Source organism: Chinchilla lanigera, unplaced genomic scaffold (assembly GCF_000276665.1).
Source record: "Chinchilla lanigera isolate Chin_1 unplaced genomic scaffold, ChiLan1.0 scaffold00015, whole genome shotgun sequence".
Taxonomy (NCBI): domain Eukaryota; kingdom Metazoa; phylum Chordata; class Mammalia; order Rodentia; family Chinchillidae; genus Chinchilla; species Chinchilla lanigera.
This window is the reverse complement of record NW_004955416.1, coordinates 7,949,624-7,966,550: the sequence shown is the minus strand read 5'-3', so window position 1 is coordinate 7,966,550 and position 16,927 is coordinate 7,949,624. Positions and strand designations below refer to the sequence as shown.

Here is a 16,927-nt window from a genome sequence, read left to right as displayed (position 1 = left end):
CACTATTATTTGTCTATTTGTTTTCCTGAGAAACTATTTTGTAGATAATAATATGTAAAACGATAACCATTGATAATTTCCTACCATTTTGTCTGTAATATGCTAAGTCCCCCTTATTACTATGTTATCCTTGTTTTACTCTTTAAAATAAAAAAAAAGAAAATAAAAAAAGATTGATCAAACAATTAAATATCAGCTGTTCCTTTCAATAAAGCAATAGAAATTACTAGTGTTTTTTCTTTTTCATGTTATGAATATCAGTTACTTACACATCATGAAATTTACTCATGTAAATGTAGAATTCAAGCTGGGCATTGTGGTGCACATATGCAGTACCAGCACTTGAGAGGCTGAGGTAGGGGAATCGCCATGTGTTCAAATCCAGTCTGGGCTACATAGTGAGATCCTCACTCACAGAGCCATTTAAATAAGTAAATAAATGAACAAATGAAGAATTCAGTGATGTTTTGTGGATTTATACATTGTGGTTTGAAAACATTTTTGATCCTCCCCAAATGACTTGTACCTTACAAGTCAGTTCCCCTTTTGCTCCCAGCCCACCACTAATCTGATGCCTCTATAGTTTTTTTCTTTTTTTCTTTAGTTTCCTTTTCTGAATAGTTCAAATAAATGTAATTACACAAAATGTAGTTTTTATATCTGGCTTCATAATGTTTTTGAGGTTCATTCACATTGCAAATATCAATAATTCTTTTTTTTTTTTTTTTTTTGCAGTACTGGGGATTGAACCCAAGACCTCGTAAATGCTAGGCAAATGCTCTGCCACTGAACTACTTCTCTACCCCTATTTAAAAATTTTAGTTTGAGATGGGATCTCAGTAAATTGCCCAGGCTGGATTCCAGCTTGCTATCTTTCTGCCTCAGCCTCTTAAGTAGCTGGGATTGCAGGTGTGCAGTGCTGTGACCCATTAGTTTGTTCCTTTTTGTTTATGTGTTCATCACTTGATGGACATTTGGATTTTTTTTTTTTTGGTTTTGGTTTTTCTCTGGTACCGGGAACCGAACTCACAACCTTGCACTTGCCAGGCAGGTGCTTTTGCCGCTGAGCTAAATCCCCAGCCCCTTGGATTTTTTTTAACTTTTAGTATTATGAAAAATAGTTACGAATGTTCACATAATAGGATTGACTAGAAGTGTGTGTGTGTGTGTGTCTGTCTGTGTTTTCTCTTGAGATTAGTAGGAAGAAGTGCTGGTCTATATGATAAATTTGTATTGAGCTTTCAAGTACTGTTACATGTTTCCACAGTGACAATAACAGTGTTTTTCTTGGCAATGTATGAGGGTTCCAGTCTCTTTGTCTGTCTCAGTCTCTTGTTTCTGCCTGCCTCCCTCTTTCCCTCCCTCCTTCCTCCCTCTCTCCTTTCTCTTTTTAAAATTTTTTTGAGTCAGGTCTCACTATGTAGTGCAGGCTGGCCTCAAGCTCAAGATCTTCTGCCCCAGGCTCCTGCTGCTAGGATTACAGACGTGTGCTGCCAAGCCTTGCTGAGGGTTTTGGTTTCTTTTTTCCCTTGTTATCTGTGCTGGCGATTGAACGCAGGGCTTTATATTGAGCTACATGCCAGCCCCTTTCTTATTTTTTATATTGAGAAAAGTTCTTGCTAAGTTGCCTAAGGTGGGCTCTAACAATTGCAGGTGTGTGCCACCTGGCTAAGATGGTTGTGGTTTCTATACATCCTTTCCAAGATGAACAGACTGCCTTTCTGCCTCACTCTCTCTCTTCGTTCTTTCCTTCTTTTTTTTTTTTTTTTCCTGTACTGGGCATCAAACCCCCAGCTTTGCACATATCAGGTAAGTGCTCTGCTATTGAGATACATTCTTAGACCTTTATACATTTTATTTTGAAATTGGGCTTTATTGAGTTGCCCAGGCTAGAGTCCTACTTGCACTCATGAGTAGCCACCATGCCTGGCTGTCTTTTATTATAGCCATTTAATTGAGTAAAATGGCATCTTGCTGTGATTTTAACTTCTATTCATTGATGTTGAATGTCATTACATGTGTCTGTTAGCCATTTTTATATTTTCTTCAGTGAAATGTCTGGTCAGAACCTTTTGCCCATTTTTATTGGGTTGTCTTACTGAGTTTTGAGGTATTTATGTCACTTTCATACAAGGCAGGTGATTTGTATTTTCTGCTAGTCTTATGTTCATTATCTTGGTTTTTTTTTTTTTTTTTTTTGGTTTTTCTCCGGTACCGGGAACTGAACTCACGACCTTGCGCTTGCCAGGCAGGCGCTTTGCCGCTGAGCTAAATCCCCAGCCCCTATGTTCATTATCTTAACAGTATCTTTTGAGATATAAAACTTAAATTTTGTTTCTGTGTGTGTGTGTTTGTGTGTATGTGTCTTTACTGAGAACCGAAGCCACAGCCTTTATACTGAGCTATATCCTCCTCTTTCTTGTATTTTTAAAATTTGAGACAACATCTTGCAAGGTTGCTAATTGCTTACAGTGGGCTCAAACTTATAATCCTCCTGCTTAAGCCTCCCAGAGTGCTGGGATTACAGGCATGCACCACGATGCCCACTAAAAGCTTGTATTTTGATGGTCTAATTTATGAATATTTTCTTCCAGGGAGTGTGTTTCGATGTCTCAGAATTTTTTGCTTAACCATGTTCAGTCATGAATATTTTTCTCCTGTTATTTCTAATTATAGTTTTAGGTTTTGCACCTAGGACTCTGATCCATTTTAATTTAATTGCTTTAATTTAATTGCGTAGTATGAAGTATAAGATTTTACATTCAGCTTTTTGCCTGCAGATACTCTATCAGCACAGTTTGTTGAAAAGGCTATCCTGCCCATAGAACTTGCCTAATTATTTTTGCTATTCTGAGTACATTGTGTTTGCACATAAATTTAAGAATCAGTTTGTCAGGTTTTGTCAAAAAAAGTTTCATTGGAATTTTGCCAGGGATTATCTTAAATCTGTAGTTCAACTGAGGGAAAAATCAACTGAGGGAAAAATTTTAACATTCTCTTAAGTAGAAAGATTATATTAGAAAGCTTTAAAAAATTACAATAAAGAGAAGATAACACAGGATAAAGATGCTATGATTTCCTTTAAAGCGTATTACAGGTTGAAAATCTCTTATCTGAAATGCTGTGACCAGAAGTGTTTTAGATTTCAGTGGTTTTTTGAGTTTCAAAATATTTACATAGACTTAACTGGTTTTGTAACCCTAACCTAAAAAGCCCTGAAATCTGAAAGAGATGCTTAAAAACTTGCAGAGCATTTTGTATTTCAGATTTTCAGATTAAGGATGTTCAGTCTGTACTTAGTTTGTTAGATTGGGACCTTTTAAGAAATAATTTATGCCATGCATCATGATGCACGCCTGTAATCCTAGTACTTGGAGGCTGAGGCAGGAGGATCACTGTGAGTTTGAGGCCAGCCTGGGCTACATAGTGAACTCAAGGCCATCCTGAACTGCGTAGTGAGACTCTCTCAAAAAAGAAATAATTCATAGTTTTTTGAGTATTCACTGTGTGTCAGATGGTGGTTAATCACTCTGAGGTGTTTCATTATTTAATCCTGATTTAACCCCATAAGTCTTTAAAGGCAGAAGATGCTAAAATGGAAAGAAAACTTCTGTAAATAAGGAGGGGAAGATGAAGGGAGGGGAGAGGGATGGGGGGGGAAGAGAAGAAAAGATATATCATGTGCAGGTACAAATTCCCTATGATGAATGTTATCATTATGTACATCTAAAATGTACCCATAAAATTTTTTCAAAGAGATAGAAGGTATTATGTAAAAGACAGTTGGGGAAAGTTGTCACACCCACTGTTTCTGTAGTGAGGACATTAAGTTTCTAACATTGTCTTTAGCAAAGGAAAGTGGCAAATAGATGCTCAGACCCTACCTATGTCTTTCACTTACTTTTATTCTCTTTGCTCCAATTTCTAAATTTTGTTGTGTTTCAGTTTTGGTTTTTGAGACACAGGTTTGCACTGTGTAGCCTAGGCTGGCCTCATACTTGTGGTTATCAGCCTGCCAAGTGCTAAGATTACAGGCATGTGCCAATACACATAGCTAAATTTTCTAAATCATTTTAAAATTTTATTCACAATGGCATTTTACAAGGAATTGTAAAATACTCTGCCAATATACCTATTTCCCTGTAAATAGGATGCCTCACAAATACATAGGAACATATTTACAGATTGAAGAAAGAAGCTGCTGTTTTAAAGGTAATGGTGAGAAGTGCTCCCATATTCTTTTCCTCTCTGAGTTGTACATCAGTGAGCATGTGGTATAGATTTGGATAGCTATTTTTTCATAGTGTTTGTTAGTAATTGTTCATTGTTGGGAGAAGGGGACATGGGTATGCATTCTATTTTTTTTTTTTTTTTTTTTTTTTTTTTTTTTTGGTTTTTCTCTGGTACCGGGAACCGAACTCACGACCTCGCGCTTGCCAGGCAGGCGCTTTTGCCGCTGAGCTAAATCCCCAGCCCCTGGTGTGCATTCTAAGGTACTATTTTTTTTTAAAGTATGAGTTTCCATTGCAATGACAATGTCTGTATTTTGATATTCTTCATCTTTAATATCTGCCTTTGCATTGGGAGGCAGTGTCTAATGAGCTTTATCATGATCTTTATACAGTTTGTTGTCTTTCATTGTCTTGCATTCTACAAGATCTGATTTCTGTTCATATTGAGAGGAAGCAGGCAAGAGAAAGGGAGGATAAGTACATTTTTCACTACTTATTTCCATTCGACAGCCGTGCAGTTGGAGTGCTTGTGCATGAAGACAGATTTGTTCTATGGCCTCGGAGCTGGATGCCGGGGACGATGGCGGCTGCAGTGAGCTGGCAAAGCCCCTCTATCTTCAGTACCTGGAGCGGGCCCTCCGGTTGGACCATTTCCTGCGACAAACATCAGCCATTTTCAACAGGAGCATTTCTAGGTGTGGTGTTCTATCTTTGCAGTATAATGTTTTGGCACATTTCTGATTCCCATGATCTCTGCAGGTTTTGGTTAAGTATTTTATAATTTTTACTGTTTGATAGTTTCTATTTTCTTCTTTCAAGTAATGCACAGCCACTTTTTTTTCAAAACATAAATTTCTTCTGTAAAGTGTCCAGGTCTACTGACATTAACTTATAATATATTGCCATAATGTATGATTTCACTGTTCTGCAATTTATAGCGATGACAGTGAAGATGGACTGGATGACAGTAATCCTTTATTGCCCCAGTCTGGGGATCCCTTAATACAAGTAAAGGAAGAGCCTCCAAATTCATTGCTTGGTGAAACTTCTGGAGCAAGCAATTCTGGAATGTTAAACCCATATTCACTCAATGGAGTTCTGCAGTCAGGTCAGTGTGGCATGAGATTCCTCTTCGAACTATCCTTTCTCTTGGGACAGTCATTCTTTCATTTTTTTCTTTATGTTTCTTTATACAGAATCAAAATCTGACAAGGGAAATTTATATAACTTCTCTAAGTTGAAGAAAAGCAGAAAGTGGCTAAAGGTAAGAGATAAGGCAGAATGTTTATAATCTAAACAGTTTACTAAAGTTAGGGAAAGTTATCAACACATTTTGACAAAATGCCAAAGATTTTCCAGATAGACTTCATTTATACAGAACATGGGTGTTTGGGTTTTTCATTTCTTTATTTTTTGTAACGCTAAGGATTGAACCCAGACTTTTCACACTAAACTATATCCTCAGCCCTTTTCACTTTTTATTTTGAGACAAGGTCTTGCTGAGTTGCACAGGCTGGCCTTATACTTGCCATTCTGTTGCTTTAGACTCCTGAGTAGCATGTGCACAGGCATGTGCACCTGCTCCTGGCCTGGATGTGGATTTTTGAAGATCCAGTGAAGTCACTTTAGCAAACATTTATGTAATATAAAGCATCTGTGAGGAGTGAGTGAGTACAAAAATTGATCAGATAAGATCTCTGCCCTCATTGACTCACTTTGTTGTCAGGAATATTAATTTACTTTCCATCAGTCACTGAGTTGTTCATTTATTCTTGCTTATAATCTAAATGAGGGAGGCACTAAGTCTGTAAACCAGTAAATAAATGTGCCTTATTTTAAAAGGTAGCATATCAAATGGAAACAAAGCTTTGTAAATAAGGAGAGGAAGAGGGGTTGCAGAGAGGGTAGGGAAATGGGAAAAAAGAGGAAGTAAGATATATCATGCACAGGTACAGATTCCCTATGAGGATTGTGATCATTGTGTATATCTAAATTGTACCTTAGTTGTAAACTTAATTTTAAAAAAAGGTAGTATTTTACCTGATTTCTGAATAGTCAGAGCCATTTGGAGGTCTAAGTAAGACCATTATAGTCAGAAGAAATAATTGTAAAGTCATGAGAAAAGAAGTAACAATACATTTGGAAAAGGAAGGCTAGGGTGGCTGGAGCACAGTGAATGAGGGCAGTGGTTGAGATGAGACTAGAGTCTGATCACATAGGGCCTTAGACAATGTTATGGAATTTGTGTTGTACTTTAATCAGAGTTATAAGCCTTTTGGCTTACAAATGGAGTAGCATTTCTTCTGTTAAAACTTGTCAGCATGAAGGAGATTATGGGTTTAATCCCCAGCACCAAAATAGATAGATAGAGATAGATAGATCTATCGATCCACTGTTTCATACTTTTCCTGTGCATAGCTCAAAGAAACTTAAATCTTTTATCATTACCACTATGTCTTTTGAAAGGCTCATACGCAAATGGTCTGATTTTCTCCATATTAGAAATTGTTTTGGCTGTTGGGAATATAGGAATACAGAAATCTTTACACTTAGCTATCACGGTTTTAAAAATTGAGATATAGTTCAAAATAAAGTTCAGCCTTTTAAAGTGTACAGTTTAGCAGTTTTTAGTATAATCACAAAGTTGTTATATCTAGTTTCAGAACATTCCATCATTCTAAAAAGAACCCCTACGGTCATTAGACCCTTTTCCCATTCTGTAGTTCCACTAGTCCCCGGAAGCCACCAATCTGCTTTCTGATTCTTGATTTGTGTGTTTTGAATATTTTAAGTAATATTTTGTTCTTTTGTTTTGAGACAAGGTCTTGCTGTGTAGGTTAGGCTGGCTTGAATTATGTAGCTCAGGCAGGCCTCGATTGCTCAGGCAGGCTTCGAACTCACAGCAATCCTACCTCGGCTTCTCAAGTGCTAGGATAACAGGTGTGCCACCACACCTGGCTAATTTCAACTAAATTGAATCATATAATATGTGAGCTATTGTGATTGGCCTACACTTAGCATCATGTTTTCAAGGTTCTTTTATGCTGTGGCCCATACTAATACTTCATACCATTTTATTTATCCATTTGGCAATTAACGGATATTTAGATTATTTCTGTCTTTTTAGCCACCCCAGCTTGATTTTTAAAAAAAAAAATATTTTAAAAACCCTATGTGCGTGTATGTGTCTGTGTATTGTTTTGTTCTCCTTGACATTTAGTTTGAATATCTTATGTGTAGTGTAAGTACTTTGTCCAATGGGGCCTTGTTCCTGTTGGGTTTAATTACATCCTTTTGTTTTTCAGTTGAGTAGATAAAGAGTAGCATAAGGAACCTGAAATGATTGTCCTCCAGCCATTTTGGTCTTTGTGGGTTTGTTTTTTTTGGGTTGTTTATTTTTTTGTTTTTCCGTTTTGGTCTTTTAGTGTCAGGAAAAAAATGCTTGGATAATATATGAAATTGCTTCTCACCCAAAGTTGTGTTTCCATTTTTACCCCTTTCAGAGCATTCTTCTTAGTGATGAGTCTAGTGAAGCAGATTCTCAGAGTGAAGATGATGATGAAGAAGAAGAACTCAATCTCAGCAGAGAAGAACTTCACAACATGCTTCGACTACACAAATATAAGAAGCTTCATCAAAATAAGTATAGTAAAGACAAGGAGGTGAGAATCTCAAGAGAAAGCTCAGACCTTCATGCTGGGTATCCCCCCTTTTCTGGTTTGTAGTGGTGGTAGTTGTTAACAGCTTTATTTGTTTTGAAATGGTCTGATCACGTAGTTCATGGCTCACCTTGAACTCACTACGTAGCTAGCCAGTGCTGGCCTCGAACTTGAGCAGTACTTGCAGTGATCTTCCTATCTTAGCCTCCTGAGTGCTGGGGTTACTGGCATCGCCTGTGTGTTTATGTATGTGTGCTACCACACCCAGCTCTTCACAGCTTTATTGATAAAACGTGTATAACAAAAATCCAGTCTGTTGTATGTTGATTTTAGCATTTTTACAGTTGTGTTATTGTTATCCTTCTCTCAACTGTATAACATTTTCATCACTAGAAAGCAACTTCATATCCCTAAACTGTTGGCCATCATTCTCTTCTTCTCCCCTATTGTCAGGCAGTCCATCTTTTTTTTTCCATAAATGTGCTCATTCCAGATATTTCATACAAATGGAATCATGCAATGTGTGATCCTGTGTGTCTAGCTTCTCTTGCTTAGTGTAACAAGGTTCATCAGTGTTGTAGCATTATTTGTATTTCATTCCTTTTTATTGCCAAATATTATATTTATACCATATTTTATTTATCTTTGATGAACTGATTGAGTTATTTCTACTTTTTGGCAGTACTGCTATGAAGATATGTGTGCAAGTTTTTGTATGAATGTATGTTTTCATTTCTCTTGGTTATATATTGGGTAATGTAGTAACTCCATGTTTAACCTTTTGACCTGTCAAAATGTAAATGCCAGGGAGTGCTTATTAATGTATTTGGTCTTTGGAAGTACTATCTTACAAAAATTCCTTTGCTTCTACATTCCCAACCCTACAGTGGTAGTAGTTCTGAGTGACAACTAATTGAACACTGTTACCAAAGCTTTCTGATTTTTACCAGAAATGTAGCTCATTGGACATGGTGAATAATAGCATATTTAAAAGTTAACAATTCTCCAGCAATTTCTGAAGGTCTAAACTTAATTCAGAGAGGTTTTTTTTTTTTTTTTTTTTTTTGGTTTTTCTCTGGTACCGGGAACCGAACTCACGACCTTGCACTTGCCAGGCAGGAATTCAGAGAGGTTTGAATAATATGCTGAAACATATAAGCTTGTAGAATTGAGAAACAGTAGAATATCTGACAATTTTGATAGTGTTTCTTTGTTTTGTTTGTTTAGGTTTGGCTTTTGTTGGGGGGACAGGGTCTCAGTGGTCCTTTGGCCTCTCAGCCTCCTGAGTTCTGGGGTTATAGGAATGTACCCACCATGTCTGGGTAGATTTGGTTTTTGAGACAGGTTCTTATTGTGTGATCTAGGCTGGCCTTGAATTCCCTATGTAGCTCAGGTTGACTTTGAAGTGTCATCCTCCTGCCTCAGTCTCCTGAGTGCTAGGATTATGTGCCACCTCACTTGGTCATGTCTCTTCTTAAAGCGTAGTGCTGAGGCACTTGATATTGCAAATATTTGCTTCCCCCCACCCTTTTTGTGGTGCTGAGGATTGAACTCAGGGCCTTTGCACTGAGCTCCATCCACCACCCTTTTTATTTATTTTTTTGAGACAGGGTCTCAACCCTTTTTTAAATTTTTGACACATATTCTCACCAAGTTACCTAGGCTTGACTTGAATTTGTGATCCTCCTGCCTTAGCCTCCCAAAATGCTGAGATTGCAGGCATGCTTCACCACACCTGGCCATATTTCTTCTTAAAGTCTAGATCTAAGGCATTGGGCACTTCAGATACTTGCTCATTTTAAAAACTGAAGTAAAAGATACATGTAAGAAACTTTATAGGCTTCTATTATATAATAAGATAATGGTTTAATTTTGACTCTTGACCTTATAATAGTTCTCCATGTTACTCTTCCATTCTAGTTTCAGTCCTTAGACAACTTGGTTGGCTGTGACCAAGGAACAAGGTCTATGTGATCCCCCGCCCCTCCACGCCCCGCCCCGAGACAAGGTCTTGCTCTGTAGTTCAGGCTGGCCTTGAACACACTAGGTAGTCCCAGCTGGCTTCGAACTTGCCACAATTGTCCTGACTCAGCCCCCCAGGTGCTGGGATTACAGGTGTGCACCACCACACACAGCTACTTGATTTTAATTATTTTCATATTTATACATTAGTAATAAGTGGTGGGTCAGTTTAAATGTTTGAAAGGATTTAGTGCTTCCTAGATGGAAAAAGTTACTCATATATTAGAATTCTGACAACACAGGTGCCACTCCTAATAATGGCAGCCTCTCTTAGTGGAAGATGAAGAAGAAAGTCTTGAAAGATTGGAGAATTGGGATTACTGGTGAGTAAATGGTAGCAAGTCTCAGGAACCTAGTGAGTCTATGGATCAATTGGTAATGGAAATATGCTTCATTTCTTGTTGATTAATTTCCAGGGGGAGACCTTTTTGTAGGGAATTAATTTCATCTCAAATGTATGTGAGGAATAGGTAAATGCTCTGGCAAAGATTCAGAAGCTGGAAAGTTTTTCCTAAGTTTTTCTAGTAGCCTGTCTTTTGCCTAGCAGTTGAACCTATTTTACTTTGAAGTTAAGGACATTTTTTGATGTATTAAATTCCTGTTGGTCTCTATTGGGAAGAATATTTAAGAGCTGTAATTTCCTTTGTTTTTTTTGGGTTTTTTTTTTTTTTTTTGGTTTTTCTCTGGTACCGGGAACCGAACTCACGACCTTGCGCTTGCCAGGCAGGCGCTTTTGCGGCTGAGCTAAATCCCCAGCCCCTGCAATTTCCTTTGGTTTAGCATTCTGTAGTAAATAGGATTTGAAGACTTTGCTATAAAATATAAGCCCATCAGTCTTCGCCTTCTTCAGTTACAGCAATACCAGTACTACAGTGCAGGCCTGCTCTCAACATATGATCCCTTCTATGAGCAGCAGCGGCACTTACTTGGACCCAGAAAAAAGAAATTCAAAGAGGACAAGAAGCTTAAAGGTTAGTTTGCTGAACTACCTTTCACATTTATTCATTCTTAGTTTCAGAATTTTGTGTGGTCTGCTGGTGCTTTTGGATTTTAGACATAGTATACAATATAACAATAATTAGTAGAAATTTGCTTAATCTGAACAGTCCTAGACTCTCCTTTTTAATTAGTAGTATTGTTAGCCTTTTTTCATATTTGGTTTATGGTCTTTCACATAATTAGAAAGATTTAAGAACTACAGATTCCTAGCCAAAAGTTAGGCCAATAGTTTATTCCTTTTTACTTTTAAATTCTCTCCCAGTGTTGACAATGTTCTGGGATGGGGAACAGGTGGTTCTGTATAGGGAAATAGGAAGAGTAACCTTAAAGTGTTTGGAATAAGTTACAGTTGTTGATGAGGTGATTTAAATAGATACCTCCTGGTGGTCTTCTAGTGTTTGTGTATTTGTCAGGAAGTGTCCTTCCTTCCTTACTGAGCTCTAAGCAGTTGGAAACCGGGGAGGAAAGAGGAAGGGAAAGTTTTAAACTATCTCTGTACTGCAGATTTTGTTCCCTTGAAGGTACAAATTTTACTCAGAAAGCCTCTTCTTGTTTCCTCTCCCCCACCCCATCCTTTTTAAATTCTGCATTTTCTCATCCTCCACTCCTCTCAAACTGACTTAATTTTTGTTCTATGTATGATTTTTTTTTTCCTCTCACTAATTTTTGTGTCATATCTACCTATGGGTTTTTTTCTCCTGCCCCTTTCCTTTAGCTACCTTACACTGCTACCACGTAGAAGTTAAGTTTCCTTCCTTTTGACTATTACTTGAGCACAGTAATGTTTTGTAAACCTCCTTTGCTAGTGTTGAGTTCAACAGAAATTTCGGTCTTGGGTTTTATCCTGTATTTTCTCTTTGATGTAGGCGGGGAGTATCCAGTGTTCTTTTCCAAGTTAATGAGATCTTTCTCTGGGAATACTTACAGGCTTGAATAGATAAAGGGAGACAGAGAGTGGCAGCTTGAGGTAGCATGAGGAAAGCAACTACAGTTTTCTTAAAGCAATGAAGATGTTCTGTGGCTCTCTCCTGTGTAAGGGAAGAGATACAACCTGTGAGCATCTGTTTCCTTTGCAGCTAAGTTAAAAAAGGTGAAGAAAAAAAGACGAAGAGATGAAGAGCTTTCCTCTGAAGAATCCCCTCGTCGTCACCACCACCAGGCCAAAGTTTTTGCCAAGTTTTCTCATGATGCACCTCCCCCTGGTACCAAGAAGAAGCACTTATCCATTGAGCAGCTCAATGCTCGCCGCAGGAAAGTTTGGCTCAGCATTGTGAAAAAGGAGCTGCCAAAGGTAAGGACTGCAGATGCCTGCCAGCCAGTGGGGCGGGAGAATGTTTTCTTTCCCCACTGTCCGTGGGGAAGAGGCTGTGACAGCTGCATCCATGACAGAGGTCAGAAAGGAAACTAATCTGTTGAATTAGACATTGCTGAGTAGTGCTGTTTTCAGTTAACTTTTTTCTAAAATTTGGTCAGAATTCACAAGACAGTGGTTACATTTAAAAGAAAAAAAAATACACAAAAAGCAGAGGCAGAGTTTAAAAATTCCCGTATGCTGGGAGCTCATGGACAAAGAGCAGTGAGCTTGGTGCTTAGTGCTTAAGCTTCAGGCTTACTGAAAGAGCAAATTAATGAATAACCTCACCTTCTGAATTTCTGTTCCTCTCACAGAGCACATAGGCTACCTTTTATTTTAATAATGTGATGATGATGATGATGATGATGATAAGCCAGGTGTAGTAGAGGCTGCCTATCATCCTGCCTTTCTGGTTTTTTTTTCTTCGATACTGGCGATGGAACTCATGACCTTGCGCTTGCCAAGCAGGCACTGTGCCGCTGAGCTAAATCCCCAGCCCCTATCCTGCCTTTCTGAGAGGAAGATTCCCAGATTGAGTCTAGCACGTACAACTTAATGACTTAACGTGCTATATAGTTCTGAGCATGATAGCGCATACCTGTAGTACCGACACTTGGGAGGATGAGGCTCGAGAATCACTGTGAGTTTGAGGCCATACTGTGAGTTTGGGCTACATACTGAATTCAAGGCTAGTCTGTCACAAAAATCAAGACAAATACAAACAAAATGCTGGATAGCAAACTCAGGACCTTATTAGTTCTAGGCTAGTGCTTTACCATGGAGCTATAGCCCCAGCCCTGTATATCTTAACCAAGTATAATCATAACTTAATCCTATAAATTGTGACATTTCTGGGTGTGGATGGTGCACACCTATTATCTCAGCACGTAGGAGGCTCAGGCAGGAGGATCACTGCAAGTTTGAGGCCAGCCTCAGCTACATAGTTCAGGGCCAGCCTGAACTACATAGCAAGACCCTGTCTCAAAAATCAAGCAAAAAATTGTGACACCACAAGCTCCTTGATGTGACATTGAGAATAACATATTGTTTCTGTGACATTCTTGCAGAATGTATAACTTCATTTTAATCTTGAAAAAAAATACCAGAAAAACCCAAATTGGGGGATATAACTGAGTCATATTTTTTAAGAGTATCAACAACATAAAGAAAAAAGATTTAGGAAATATTGACATGAAAAGATTACAGAGAAAATCAGCCAGTTGTAATGTAGAATCTTGTAAATGATCCTGGAATAATGAAAGGATAGTGTTGACATAAGACCTGTAGCTTAGTTAATAATATTGTATATAGAGAATGGTTAATAATTAGTTAATAATATTGTATCAGTTAATAGTACCAGTAACTAGTTAATAATATACCAAGGGCCTTGAGATACAGTTCAGTGGCAGTGCTTAGCATTCTCAAGGTCCTGGGTTTAGTCCCCAGCTCTGCAAGTTCGAGGCCAGTCTCAAAGCAAGGATGGATAGATGGATGGATGAATTAATGAATAATAGTAGTAATACTCTTGTACTATTACTTTCTTTTTCTTAATTGTTCTGTGATTATATATATAAGGTGTTAAAATTAGGGGAGCAGCTGGGTATGGTGGTGTATACCTGTAATCCCAGCACTAGGGAGGCTGAGGCAAGAGGATCTCTTCAAGTTCGAGGCCAGTCTGGGCTACAGAATGAGTTCAAAACCAGTCTGAACTGCATAGTGAGACCCTGTCTCAAAAAGACCAAAAAAATAAGTAAATAAAAATAAAGCATTACATTTGTTAAAAAAAAAATAATAAAATTAGGGAAGCGAGGGAAGAGATGTAAGTGAACTCTGTACTATTTTTGTACTTTTTCTGTAAGTCTAAATTTAATTCAGAGTCCATGGTGCCTGCTTGGCAAGCATGAGGTCCAGATTTGAAAATTTTTGACAAGAATAATTTAAGGGGCTGGTGTATCACCTGCCTGGCAATTGTGAGGTCCTGAGTTCAATTTCAGTACCTTAAAGAAAAAAGAATAAGAATGTTATTTACATGCTTTCTCCTTACTTAGCAATTATTTACTTCATTAGCTTTAATTATATAAATGCGTATTTTTTTTTTCTCAACCATGTTTAGGGTTAATTTGATAAACTTTTTCCTAAATAAAAATTTTTCCTAAATTAAGGGTTAATGCTAAACTTTTTCCTAAATACTTAAATGTATTTTCTAAGAAAAAAGAAATTCTAAGAAAAGAAAATTCTAAAGAAAAGAAAATTCTAAGAAAAGAAAAAAGAAATTTCTAAGAAAAAAATTTTTTTTTCCTAAATTAAAGGTTAATGCTAAACTTTTTCCTAAATACTTAAATGTATTTTCTAAGAAAAAAGAAATTCTCTATATACATTTACACTGATGTTATAAATATTAGGAACTTTAACAGTGGTATAATGCTATTATCTGTTTCTTAGTCCATATTAAAATTTTATTGGTGGTCCCAATAACTCCTTTTTATTTTTCATCTTTATTTGTCTGCTTGCTTATTTATTAGTAATACTGGGGGCTGAACCCAGGGCCTCATATTATATGCTAGGCACTCTACCATTGAAAAAATTTTAAAAATTCAAATTTTGAGAAAGTATTCCTAAATTGGCCAGGCTGGCCTCACACTGGTGATCCCCTTGTCTCAGCCCAAATAGCCAGAATTTCAGGTATGGGCCACCATGCCCAGCTTTGAACAATTCCTTTATAATTCTTCCTCCTGTCCTACCCCAGTTCAGTCAAAAATCAGATCTAGGACTATTTGTTGCATTTAGTTGTTATAGCTCTTTAATCTGAAATAATGCCTCAGTCTTCATCTGCTGTGACACTGTTATTCTTGGAGAGAATAGAGCTGTTATTTTGTAGAATGTGTCTGAAGTTCGGTTTGTCTCATATTTCTGCAGATTTGACTTTTGCATTTTCACAGTTTGACGGGATTATCACAGGACTGATAAATCCTTCTTGGTATATCAAATGACACATAATATATCTACCCCAATATTGATAATACTAGCTTTGATCCCCTAGTATGGTAGTACTTCACTACTATAAAATTGTGGTTTTTTTTCATATAGCAGTTAGTATTTCTGGAGAAATAATTTATGTATGAGCACTCTTGTTGGGAAAGTTACAGGAAAACCTGCTTTCATACCTGATGAAGAACTTTTAAGCCAGTTGTGGTGGCCCTTGCCTGCAATCACAGCATGAGGGAGGCTGAGGCATGAGGAGTGCCTTGAGTTCAAGGCTAACTTGAGCTACATAGTGGGTTGAAGGCCAGCCTGAACTATATAGCAAGACCCTGTCTCAGAAGCCAACAAAAAAAAAAGAAATTTTAGATGATGTCTATTTTATGATAAGGAACAACTTTTCAGTGGGAATTTTGAGGTTGTTGACTTTGAAATAAGAAAAAATTTTTGTAAAGACTAAAAATTCTCTTCTTCCTGAAGAAGGCAGTCTGAGGTAGGAACATTATAGATGGCTTTGAATTCTCTGTGTAACTGTATTTTGTTTTTATAGTGTTGGGGATTGAAGCCAGGGCCTTGCACATGTTAGCCAAGCACTCTATCTCTGAGGTAAAATCCCTAGTGCTCTGTAATTTTGAACTAGTTTCTTCAGCACCAAGGAGAGAGCTGAGTAATGTTGCATTCGCTTTGCCCTTCTTTTTTTCATGGGAACTCAGGTTTCTTTTTTAAGAGTATTCTTATTTGTTTGTTTGTTTCTTTTTTTTGGTTTTTCTCCGGTACCGGGAACCGAACTCATGACCTTGCACTTGCCAGGCAGGTGCTTTGCCACTGAGCTAAATCCCCAGCCCCTGTTTCTTTTAAGCTAGAGTGGAAAATTTAGAAGAGCTGCAGACTAGCTTCTGGGTTGCTGAGTCATCTTGTGTTAGGTCTGCCTTGGGGATTTTTTATTGGAAGAGATGAAGCTTAAATGGTTGCAAAATTTCAGTAATAGTGGGAGGAGATTTACCCAAGTTTGTAATTAGGGTAGAATTCCAAACTGGGAAGCCAGTTTACTTTCCTCACCTTACAATGATTCTTGTACCTGGTGGCCTTGGGGTCTCAGCTTTGCATATTGGTCCTTGAAAGCAATAAGTGTATGTGTGATGGTTGGGGCATGCAGGATAGGGATTGAACATAGGCCTTCATGCACTTGAGTTACATCCCTACCTTTTTTTCATTTTTTATCTTGAGATAGGAACATGCTTACTTCAGCAGCGCATGTATTTTGAGATAGGGCCTTGCTAAGTTGTCTGGGCTGGGTTTGAACTTGTGATCCTCCTGTCTCAGCATCCCAGAGTGTGGAATTACAAGTGTGTATCACCATGCTTGGAAACAATGTTTTCATCAGGGTAGTGTTCAGGTTTGGATAGATAACATTCTCCTGTCCCTTCAGGACAGAATAACTTAGATTCTTTCCAAAAATATACAGAAAACTCTGTTCAAGGCAACTGCAACACTAGGTTATTATTATTATTATTATTTTTTAAGGGGGAAAGATTTATATAGCTCACAGTTTGTACAGGTTTCATCCTATTATTGGCTGGTTCCAAGTCAGGGTAGCACATGGCAGAAGGGCAGCCATTCATGGCATTGGAAGTCAGCAAAAGCAGTAAGAAAGGAGGAAGAGAAAGAGGACAAGACTCTTT

General features: G+C 37.7%; 1 protein-coding gene across 3 annotated transcripts in view; it reads left to right on the top strand.

Annotated features, from left to right (window-relative positions):
• The window catches only part of Ino80 (INO80 complex subunit), a 150,342-nt gene that overhangs the window by 54,312 nt on the left and 79,103 nt on the right, over positions 1–16,927 (top strand). For all 3 annotated transcript variants that reach the window (XM_005381275.2, XM_005381276.2, XM_013512574.1), the window contains 6 exons: positions 4,743–4,927; positions 5,171–5,340; positions 5,429–5,496; positions 7,736–7,894; positions 10,764–10,884; positions 11,989–12,203. In XM_005381275.2, the coding sequence (XP_005381332.1) occupies positions 4,785–4,927; positions 5,171–5,340; positions 5,429–5,496; positions 7,736–7,894; positions 10,764–10,884; positions 11,989–12,203 (876 nt within the window). In that variant the 5' untranslated portion in view covers positions 4,743–4,784. The remainder of the gene's footprint in view (positions 1–4,742; positions 4,928–5,170; positions 5,341–5,428; positions 5,497–7,735; positions 7,895–10,763; positions 10,885–11,988; positions 12,204–16,927) is intronic.